The 12,116-nt window shown below is 36.7% G+C and overlaps 1 protein-coding gene across 4 annotated transcripts in view; it reads right to left on the bottom strand.

The window, feature by feature from the left end:
• Positions 1 to 11,082, bottom strand: part of LOC129005330 (protein pangolin, isoforms A/H/I/S) — a 259,998-nt gene extending 248,916 nt beyond the window's left edge. For 2 of the 4 annotated variants that reach the window (XM_054434190.1, XM_054434193.1), the window contains exon 1: positions 10,486 to 11,078. In XM_054434190.1, coding sequence (XP_054290165.1) covers positions 10,486 to 10,635 — 150 coding nt within the window. In that variant the 5' untranslated portion in view covers positions 10,636 to 11,078. Of the gene's footprint in view, positions 1 to 10,485 lie in introns of all 4 variants that reach the window. The other 2 variants (XM_054434194.1, XM_054434192.1) reach the window with 2 other exon arrangements.
• Positions 11,083 to 12,116: the final 1,034 nt, after the last annotated feature.

Below are 12,116 nucleotides of genomic sequence, written 5' to 3'. Positions count from 1 at the left end.
TTGGGATTAAAAGTGTAGAATTCAACCGAATTAGTTGGCTAGCCATCTGCTCCATGGGACGGTTTGTTGGAAGAGAAGGATTTTTACAACAATTTTTTCACCTTGTTAAGACAGTCTGAAAAACGTATTAAATAAGTATGATCCAATTAAAAAATTCTTATTTACAGCTACGATACGGTTTCTTAGAATACAATCGCGTTGGTAGTAAACAAAAAGCCCATGATAAGATGGAAGGCGAAGGCGCCACTTTGCGATGTGTTGCAAATTTGGCGTTTATACTAATGAATAACCGGGTCAGGCGATAACCCTTGATAACCAGCTGGCAGTGAAGCATACTGTATACAACACGGCCATCATTGGCAGCGGCAGCGGACCTACGTCAAGTTGTAACAACAATGTGATATAACTTTAAATAAGTAAATTGGATGAGAATGTCAAATAGTCCCCTACTATTGTATAGCTTGAACTCTTCAAGCCTTACTAGATATACAAAAACTGGATTCATTTTCTCTTGATGGTAAGGGTTTTATTGAATAATCCTAGCTTAACTAGTTTGCCTCAGTAACAATTCTAGAAAGATGTAACTGCTATTGCATCACTAGTAATTTGGTAAAATGGCTACAGAAAGATGAGTTCAGTAGTAAACCGGACGATTGGTATCTAGCAAGCTCCGTTGTACTGTACTGTGGTTGTAGGAGGGATGGGCGAGTCAGTCCCAGGACTATAAATGAGTACGCAGGACCTACGGCCCAGGATCACGATTACACTTTTACAGCTGCTGCCATAAAACAATAAACAACCAGTCTGAGTCTGACATTCCTGTGCTGCTTCTCGCACCTCGTCATTCTATAGTTCCACCGCACGCCACTATAGGTCTTCACCATCAGCACTGGGCACTGGACGGACAGTATCGTACACAATAGTAGCTGTACCACTACACAGTCGCCACTACACCATCCACACCTCACGCGACCCTCACTAAAGTCGATGTATCACGAATACTCAATGTTCAATCTACTGAGAGCAGACATAAACACATTCCGTCGTCTAAAATAGGAGGCCATAAAGCGGCAACCTCATAAAACAGGAGCTAAGGAGAAAGTCAGCAACTACGGACAACGACGCCCGGCATCAACAGCCAGTCTGTCGGGTTAACACGGTAATTAAATAATTACCGTCGGCAAAAAGTGCGATCAATAATAATAAAATAATGGGAAAATAAGTCATTGGCGGTAAGTCACTGTCCAAACGAGGCAAAAAGGGTCGGTGGAATATGTTAGGCTCAATCGTTACGTCGGAATGCGGGAATGATGTCGGTTACAGTGTAAAAACGCGGCGCGGACATGACAAAAACGCTAACAACTCGCGCTGACCGTGTATTGTCCCATGTTGGCCGTGCCATGCCTGTGCTGTACTCTGGAGCTGCCTTTGGCTAGCTGCGTGACACATTTCAGCCCAACGGCGATAAATAAAAGTGACATTTTCACCATTCAGTATAATAACAATAACAAATCAACCGCAAGGCTCTAAACTGGCGGTTTTAATTATTTTGCAAACAGAGCGAAGTTTCTAGGAGCAACCTGTACAACCTAGTTAAAATGTTGGTCTGTCAAAAAGAAAACAACGCACACTATAGATATAGGCTAAACCTATCTATTCCCTGTGTACTATAATATTTGGCAACCGTCAGAACTTATTAAATCAACTACTCAGTTCCTATAGACCTACCCACCCATCATACAACCCAGTCACAAAGTAGACTACAATAAAGCGAGGCTCTAACCAGAAACAAGATTGGGCCCGGCCGCGTCGTTCCAGTGATAAATTAGTATTGAACGTAATCCAATACATTAGGCGTAACGTACGTACGGCTTGGCCGATTAATATTCATTAGTATTTTGATAAACGCGCCTGACCTGGACTGCTCGAAATCGATTCCTTCCCACATTGGTATCTGATCTGATAAGTGTTGCGTACACTGCAAACTACCGCGGACCGTTTAACTTTAACGTAGGCCTATTGTTAATGTTTAGTCAATGTTTCTGTATATACAATAATAGGACTTTCTTGGTCGGTCTTACAACCCCTTTTTAAAATTTTCAAAATCATGTTATTTGATAAAAACTTTAGTAGTAAGTAAACAGAAATTCGTTGATAATTTCGTGAAAATCTACATCATACTATACTGCTACGAAGAATAAAAAAAACTGTGCTTCACATTCCTATCTGTCATTCTTTCGAATTAAGAATAGAAACCATCAGAACCAGTTTGAAAATACCTACGGCCGGGATAATTCGAGACAAAAACACCGACATATGCGATGCACGACATAGGGATGGTGGAGATGGCGGAACGCAATTAGAGATAGCCTGTCAAACCTGATGTCCTTAGTCGTAAACAAGGGACTGGCGGTGAAAAATAACTGTCACTGCTCATAGCTCACTCTGAGACGGAACACACTACTGGAACTGTCGCAATCGCAGAACCAGATGATACATATCCAAAGAGCAACTAACTTGTTAACGTATGAGCCAAGTATGGACACTATTTCAGTAACCTGTATACAGTGGTACGTATAACTTCGGCTAAAGTACAGTATAGTGACAAGGAGGTACCGGGGAAGGGGATCAGGAATACCCAAGAGCCAAGAGCAACCTGCCCTGATGCAGCTGCATTTCTTTCAGTATCCATTGGCAACTATTTCAGTGACCTGTTTAGTTACCGTACCTTTATTATTGCTGAAGATACTTTTGTAGGGAGGTTCGAGTAATTCGGATAAGGAATATACAGGATTTTCTAGTTGCAAAGAGTTTAACCTAGAGACTAGAGAGCTCATCAATAACTCTTTTAATAACAAGCTACTGTAGTTGGATAATATTACAGCGAGTGAGAAGGCACATTTAAGCATCGATGTATATTTAATACGACCTGTTGCAAACAATCCCATCAAGGAAACTATTTCAGTAGCGGAATCCCCTGGTACTTTTATTAACTACAGTTGTAAATAATAACTTCTAGTTTACATAGCAAATGTTAGAGTATGCCTATATTCATCGCCTCCTGAATTAGGCTAATAGTTGCAGGTAGAGTTGTCTTTACGCAAGTTTTTGAGGCGATCTATTTCAAATGAGCCAACAGTGAAGGTCCATCTCAAATCAGGGTAAACGCGTAGACTGCACAGAAAGCTTACAACTCAGATAGACATGATATAACTATGTACTGAGTTGTTTTTGCCTAGTTATAGCGATAAAAATAAAACTGCAATACTGTATGAGAGTAGTATGTGTATTCTGTAAATAAAAAGATTGTTGCCATTGCGTAGTGGAGTGCTAGAGAAGAAATCAGTGACATCGAGAAACAACCATAAATTTAAATTGCACCCTATTGAATTATTCATATTTTTTTTTTTTCAAAACATTATAGGACTATTACTATTTAACATTTTGGAAAGAATATCCATTATGAATGGCTGTTTTCTATAAGAAACCTGGACGCATTTTAGGATTTTAAGCTTCAATAACCATCGATTAAATCAAATAATTTACACAATAATGTTATTTGGTTGGACTGTTTCCCTCTGATAATGAATAATTGAAGAACGGTGTTGGAACCAGACTTGTCGTAATTTACAGATAGATAGTAACTAACTAGTCACTGATAACAGGTAAAAATAACAGATTGAGATAAACCTGATCCAGCAATAAAACAGTTAACAGAGACCAGTGATAAAACTAAATTGTCTGCAACGTTTGCTACGGTACAAACGGTCTATTACAAATACTAACAACTTTGTGTACAATTATTTAGTTTAGTCTTCAGGCATAGTTCTACGTGAACAATGGACATAACTGTCAGCCTACATCAAAATCATACTGTCATTTAAATTTTTAAAGCTGCTATTTTAAATACTAAACAATATCCGACTCGAAAAAACAATTAGTTGTTGTGTTATCCGTTGTGGCAAAAGTGCATTGCGTTCAACGGTTCAACACAAAAATATTAACATTATATAGTATTATCATTTGTCCTATAAACAGTGCGAAATACGGTAGAGGTCCTATTACAAAGGGCCTGGCCAGGAAACATATTTTATAAAATGTTTTTACTGATGCCAATATACGAATACCCGGGATCACCCAAATAATTTCGCATTGAAAACTGTGTTAAACACTTAACTATTTACTTGTGTGTGTGTGTTTCCTTCTGTCATATATGCTTGGTATTCAAAATTATTAATTTTCACGAATATTTGCTTGTGAAAATTATTAATTTTGAGAAAGTCTACTACCGTACCTATTAATCCTTAGACAATCTTAAGCAAAAAATTAACACCGATACATTGGATTGAATGCAGAAACTGAATATTTTTAACCGGTCACTACTGGTTTGGCTCCAGAAACACAGGAGGAGCCTCTCAGTACGGTAACCTCTCTTCTTGGCAAACCTAATAATAACAATATACATTACCTATTCTCCAATTACAGTACCTTCATTTGTATGGAGGTATATAAATTGTGATATCCATTGCCAGGTTTTTCACCTTGGAAAAAAATTTTGCCAAGATTTATAAAATAATTTTGGTGACTTGCCGTCACAATAAACTCAATCGGGTCGCTGGAATTTTATCCCACAACACAGTGAACAGAGCTGACGTCACGACGTATAGTAAGTAACCTCAGTGCTCTCAAGTTTGTTCGCGGGCGGAATTTTAACCCAACGATATAAACACAACTCATAGTAGTTCTTTACATCGTTGTTTTAACTCCGTTGATTTGGGAGTCTAATGAAAATAATAGACAGAGCGTATAAATTCGATTAGCAATAAAGCCTGAGTTTTCGGAGTTTTACTCCCTGAGCATATAACCTGGGTTTTAGGTTTTAGATAAGTGTAGATCTACGACCCGGAATTTTAACCTCATAATTTCACCCACGGAATTTTACCCTTGGTTCGGATATAGAAATTGGTAAGAATATTACAATAATTTATACAACAATTCGTAGAAAGTAGCTTACTGAATTATCTTGAAAATCCACAACCGTGATACGTTTAATTCCACCTTTAGTTCATTCAACTAATCATGTGCAACTCGAAGGTTCGCGCCGGAATTTTACTCCCTAGGTTGTAACGTCAGTTTTGCTCAGGGGGTAAAATTCCAGGGGGAAAGAATTCCGCTACCCCAATTTAACATGTTAATATTGTACTACCAAACTGATGTCCCCTCATAGTGAAAAGCTAATAAAAGGCCTACATGTAATACATATTTTTTAAAGTATATTTATTATAAAGAAACACGTCCAAGACACAACGGGGTCTTGAGTCACTCAATTACTTTAGGAGATTAGAAGAGCCGAGAGCAGCCGTTTCAGTAAGAGCCCTTGCTAGACTTTCTTATAAAACTTTCAACCGACAGCTCTTGCGAGAGAGCGCTTTGAATCATTTACTATATAAGAATAGGAAAACTGCTACGTTATGATGAAGAGCTTTACTATACTTATACTATGCTAGATATAACAATGCATAGTATCTACTGTTAGTGTTAGTATATTTTTATCCGACTTAAGCTTACCATGGGAACGGGTATTTGTGGTAAAAATTTGCTTTTCTCATTTAACCCCCAAGACATGAAATACCAATTTCTCGTTAAACCATTTCAATGGCCCTACAAAAACAAAAAAAGGAAATTTGGAGTGTTTTTTACGGTTATTGGTAACGGAGAAAATTTATAATTCCCATGTTATTATTATGGGGAATAAGTAAACTGTTGTTGTTTGCTTGCTTATGGATATATTTTATACTATTTATTTATTTATTTTAAAGGCTACTAAGCTTTTTATATTTTACTAAAAAACACACTTTATTACACTCCAATTAGCAGCAAACCTAGCTACCTGTCAAAGCTAATGTTATTTAAATAGATATAATTAAAAATCCAAACAGGCAAATTGGATATTCGCTTCGTCTGCAGGTTTCCTGCAGCGGGGGTATTTTATTTTACTAGATAAGGTTTAAAATTAAAATAAATTTGTACCGTACCTAAACCAATGTCCAACATAAATGAACTAGGCGCAATTGGTATAGGCCCCTAATAGGTTTTCTGTTATAAAAGGCACAGAAATGTGTATTAGTAATTTCAATTTAAATCTTATTAATTCATCTTATTTTCCATGAATCCAGGAAGATGCCATGCATGTGGGCAAACGTTTTGTATTATGCTAAGATGATTCCTTATCTTTTGTATAAAACTCAAGACACAGATTGTTGATAAGTATAAACCCCTTAAAACCCCAATACCCTCTATCCAATGGTTTCTGTTTCACGAACTTTAGTCATGTACATGTTTGTAAAGTAGTTTGAGTGAACAATATTTTTTTATTTCTAAGGGCCCTAAATGCGAAAGTACTGTGGTTTCGGAACTGTTGGCGTTACCCTAATATAAAGGCTACAGTAATAACTATCATCGTTATGTAGCGAAAATTATTTTTTAGGTACTCTATGAAATTTGTCTCGATCTAACGGCTGCAATCTCATCGAAGTAAAACCAATTTTACGTTTTGTAGAGAAATGGATGCTGAAATTCTGTATGTTATGCCTAATGCTTCAAAACATTAGGACTTTTATAACTTAAATGCTAACCTGCTGCCTACATACAACCCAAAAAAAAACAAACAAAAAAAACACGTAGACTACTGTACCTTGTACGTACATGTACACGTATCTAATTAATAGTATATTTCAGCGCAATGAAAATACAAGGATAGTTTTGACAAGGTTACAACTTACAACCCAAGTTATGGTAAGCGCATAGAGGGCTATCGGCAATTAAATTTGCTGATACTGTAACAATTGCAGATTGAAAACGAGCGATAAATTCAAGGGGGAACAGAGATGACTTTACTTTAACAGCGACATAAACTATGTTGGCATCCCCAGCCCCTCTGATACATTGGCGACATAAAGTAAGCATAAAATCATTTCTCTCACTTTATTGGCCACAAAATAAAGTGATTTAAAGTACTTTAGTCTGTGAGACATCATAAATCGACATTAATTCTCGTGTTTTAAAACTGCGGTCTGTGAGCGCTTGAAAACCACATAAGAACACATAAGAACAACTTAAGTTTGTTTTATAGGCAACTTCAAATGTAAACTTAGCCTGGTCGTATTTAAACAAATTTAAATACTTACTATCGACTTTTGTAGATACACATTCGTTGAAGCCGACACATTTAGAATTACGATAATTGTTTCGTTAAATTATTTAAATAATGATTAAAAATAAATTATTAAGGATTATAAATTTGGGACATTCGTCCTGGAGTGTGAAGACCCGGGCATTGCACATTACTACCAAAGCTACAGTAATGTGATATATATTTATTAATTATTATTTTGTATACCTGAAAGGTTGCTAATATTTTTTTCTTGTGTGTAAAGAAACACGTCACGATCTCCAATTAAGGAGGTGTAGGTAACGTAAAAAGTTCGCTTCCACACCAAGGATTTGTACAATGTCTAACTTAAGTTAATGGTTTAATAACACTTTCTTTTTACAATTATAGTAGGCAATTCTCTGATAGCAAATGAAAGTCAATTTCTGATAACAGCTCAATCTTAAAACTGATATAGGCTAAGTAATTTTAATAGTAGGCCTAATTGATAGTTTTATGAAGAGCAAACCGTAAATGCCTAATAAACGATTTATTATAATAATTTAATGCTGTGGGAAAACGGATTTATGTACGTATTTATGGCAATGTAGGGTCAAATTTGATTTAACTTACTGCTAAATAATACAACTAGAGGCATCTATTTTTTTTTTACAGCAACCGAAGAAAAAATAAAAGGCCATAATATGCAGACAAGATTTTAAATTTGTTACACTCTAATTTTTAGTTATAAACTTATTTTCTCACAATAGTACCGCAGCTTTAGTCGGATCATTTAAGGACGTTAAAACAAGAAAATGAGATAAGATTCTATCAGAAGGGGAAGTCGGTGTTATAGATAAATTCATCTGGGGAGGGGCGGTTGGAAACTCCTACTGTAGGGTGTGTTTATCCCTTCCCCTACCCCTCATCTCATCTTGGTAACAAGTCTTATGATAATGTTCATACTATAATGATATGGTTACAGTCTTCTGTTTTATACTTTAACACATTGAACAGCCACACTTATGGCACAAGCTTAGACCCCCAATAACAATCTCTTTCACGTTTAAAAAATCCAATACGCCTACTAACTTATACCATTCTAGTACCTATTAGGCCTATATGAACACATTAGGCCTACACACAAATATTAGCAGTAAAATGTTGACAATGTTATGTCTTGGGCAATTTTAATAGTAAATACTACCTAACTATCTATTCCAAAAGAAGAACTTTTGCTACGTGTAGGCTTTGCATAGTATGGTAAACTGTCACATGCCTCACAGGAAAATTAGTTTTCGCATTTAGTATCACAATAACTTATTATGCTAGGCTATATTTCACTTAGACCTTGTGGTAACGATATAATTCCAGCAGAGTGTGGTAATTCGAAGACTGTACATAGCTACCTGTACTGTGTTCACACGGTTAACGAGATGATTTACTTCGTCATTTTATTATGGTCAATAAATTAAACAAGTAATCACACTTGTATGATTATGTTTCAATTACCTACTTCGGCTCGTTTGTAAATAGTAATCAGTAAATGGCATTTATATTACATCAGTTAGCTTGTAATTCAAAACAGTGTTTTACTGAAAACAATAAGCCATAACAAGTGATTGGTTAGCTGTAAATAAATCACCATTTGGATTCCCAGACATTACACGTCCCTTTTTGTCAAACGTCAATGTCCCAGGCGTTCCTAGCTTAACGGAAAGTCCTAACAGCCCAACCCTCAGGGTTACCGAGAATCGATGAGAATCTGTCCGTCAGTAAATAGCCGAGCTTTAGCCTCATTGAGCACTCCTACCCTCCCCACAGATATGTGGGACAAACACAGAGAGGAAGAAAAGGGCCGGGACAAGACAGGTAAAAGGCCTTTGTCCTGACCAAGGTGAGCGACCGGGGCTAGGAACAAGTGCAAGGGCTGATGTCCGCCCTTGTTAGAGGCAGGTTGTTAGACCAGGTAGAATCTCGCCCGTCACACCTCCGCTTTGATTTATCACTCGGGCTAGATTACACTGGTTAAACCTCCGTGTTAATCATCGCCATTGCCTCAGCCACACAACTGCTACGATGCACTCTAAATCTCCACTAATCCTACCTTACTGCAACTGCAAGCTAGCCTAGTTCGAGTTAAGGCTGGAATTTACCATAACGATCATCATGTGTGTTTCATTGGGCACACAAGCAATATCTACAAATAATCACCAGCAAGACTAATGCATTGCATATTTTACATTTACTTAAAGTATAATGGCCGAAATAAATCTTGAATCTATGAATATTTATTTCGTAATAAATAGGCGTACATTGAGTTTGCTGTTATACTTAAGTTACTGTACTTTTGTTTCAGCCTAATCCAAACTACATCTAAATTAAGTTAGGTTGATTTGACATGTGTTTAAAAAAATGTTAGGGGTAGCCTAAGTTAAACCTACCTAGGATCTTGAGTGCCTTTTGATTTGCATTGCTATTGCTTTGCTAATGATTTCATAACTTAGGCCTAACTAAATTAGGCAAAACAGCATTTTAAACATTCAAAGGTTTATGGACTAGGTAATTTAATAAAATTTTTAAATGACCTAAATCCCTTTGAAAAATAATGCCAAGTTTGCTAACAATAGGCCCATTAAACTTATTTTAGGTTACTTACTTTGGTTACCTAACAAAAGTTTCTAAGAAAGTAAGTTAGGGTACCATACATAAAAAAGAAAATTATCAATGTGTCATCGACCTGTTTTAAGTTAAATTAAACAATATTGGGTAGGTTTATTAATTAAATTTGTGAACTAGGCCTATAGCATGATTAAACATGAAAAAGTTAATTAAAGTTGAATAACTTGATTATATTTTAATGAGCGTTCTCATACAAAGTACCTCTACAATGTTAACTAACCACATACTCCGTTATGAATCAATATAAAATCCCATTATTAAAAATATAGTAAGAAACTACGAGGGAAGAGCAATCCGAATCCGAAACACAAATCAGCCAGTCACTACATGACATACAGAACCAAACAAAGGCGGCTGGGCTCCTACAGAAGCATGTAGCTTCTCAGCTCATCACATAAATAAACAAAGGGCATCAGCATCAGCTGATTATAAAAACCAGCCCACCAGACTGTGTTACATTTCAGAGAGATCGACTGCTTCTTATCTCCTGGCTAGACACAAACACACATTAGCGATAAGCCTGCCGGTCGTCTATGCCAGTTGTTTTTGGCTCGACTAAACGTGATCCCTAGCCGACTGGTTTAAAAATAGGTCCGCGCTGTTTAACGCTCACTCACATGCAGGCCTAACCATAAAACACACACTGTCCTTACCTCCGATTCTGTGAGATCAATCAGACTCGTTTTCTCTTCCGTTAAATTTTCCGACGATCTTTTTTCATCGTCTCCTTCTTCTTTGAACACTTTCACTTCATCTGTACTTCCTAAATCATCACCACCGCCGCCACTGCTCACATGCGGCATTGTTTGCCACTTCACAACACTTAAATTCACTACTAACCCGTTAAAGTGAGGTTAGAATCGAGCTCCGTCGTCTACCGACACATGCCCGCACGACACGCGGTTCCATTGTAACAAAAACATCACTCAGTCTGTACGTTCGGATCGACTTTAGTTCACTGCGATGACGATTACCCGCGGCGGTCGGTTAAATTACGAAGAAGAAGAAACAGTTTTGTACACAAAGAGTCAACAATCGAACTGACACGACCTCCGCTGGCAGCCATCCTAGTGAATACTGATTCTCAAAAGTCGCCGGCGCGTTTGCCTCGCCGTATCTACACACCGACCAATGAGAGCGCCTCTTTGATCTCTTCCCCCCTCTGAGACGAGGGGTCCACTGCCGGCAATGGCCACCCGAACACCGACGGAGAAGCCCGAACATTTCGCCGCCGCTTTTAGTTTCGTGCGTGACCGCCGCGAGAAAAAGAGGCGCTAGACTCACTGCATTCATCTCCCACGACTCGTTGCTTTGCTAAAGGAGGAGTATCAACAAGGTCGTTAAGGACGCCCCGTTCCGTTCCACCTTACTATCAAATCACTAAAATTTATAAAATTGTCCAACCATTTTTGTAACTTATAACTTGGTATATTAGTACTGCACCATACATTCTTCAATAAAATACATCAATTAAACTACGTTTTTCTTTTAAAAAATCTTAAAAAATAATTAACCTAATTTTGATTTTTATGGAGAATAAATAAACCGTTGTAGTTTGCTTGTTTATGGATATATTTTAACCTACTAAGCACAGTATCAACATTGCAATAAAAAAAAACACACCTCAATATGTTCCATATAGCAGCAAACCTAAGTACTCACAAAAATTAATGTTATTTAAATGGAACACCATGTCGAGTCTTATTTACAACTAGCAGAGTAGAGTACCCGTCCTTCGTCTGGGGTTGATGTATGTTTAAATGGTGCTTTTTGAGATCTGAAATGAAAAACAGTGTAAAATAAGATTCTATTTCAATAAATGTACCTATCAAAAACTTTTAACATACTAATTACATAAAAAAACATTTTCAAACAACAAAACAAATAAAAAACTCAAAGCCTTTACTTACTTTTAAATGATAAAAATCAAACATATACAAACAATAATTTACAACATCTGGTTAATATTACGGTTTGAATGAAAAGAAACATGTAATCTTGCTTCTAAAAAGCATTGCTCACTTAGCATTGATTATAAAAATATCTCATTATATAGATAGGCAGTAGCTACCGCTGGATTAAAAAACATCATTACTAATCGATGGGTAGTAATATGAAATTATGATTTAAAAGTTTGTGAAAAGGCGAATGGTGTGAACAGTATTTCTCTCAAAATGGTAAGAATATACAATTTATTATCTCCTTGAGAAAAAAGTTTCAATTTTTAAGGCGTGTGCCCTACACTAAACACATGTTAATTGTTCAAAAATGTTAAAATGATTCA

The sequence above is a fragment of the Macrosteles quadrilineatus genome, unplaced genomic scaffold, assembly GCF_028750875.1.
Source record: "Macrosteles quadrilineatus isolate MER2022 unplaced genomic scaffold, UCM_ALF_1.0 Scaffold_19__1_contigs__length_3004403, whole genome shotgun sequence".
In the NCBI taxonomy this organism is placed as follows: domain Eukaryota; kingdom Metazoa; phylum Arthropoda; class Insecta; order Hemiptera; family Cicadellidae; genus Macrosteles; species Macrosteles quadrilineatus.
This window is presented reverse-complemented; position numbering and strand designations above follow the sequence as displayed.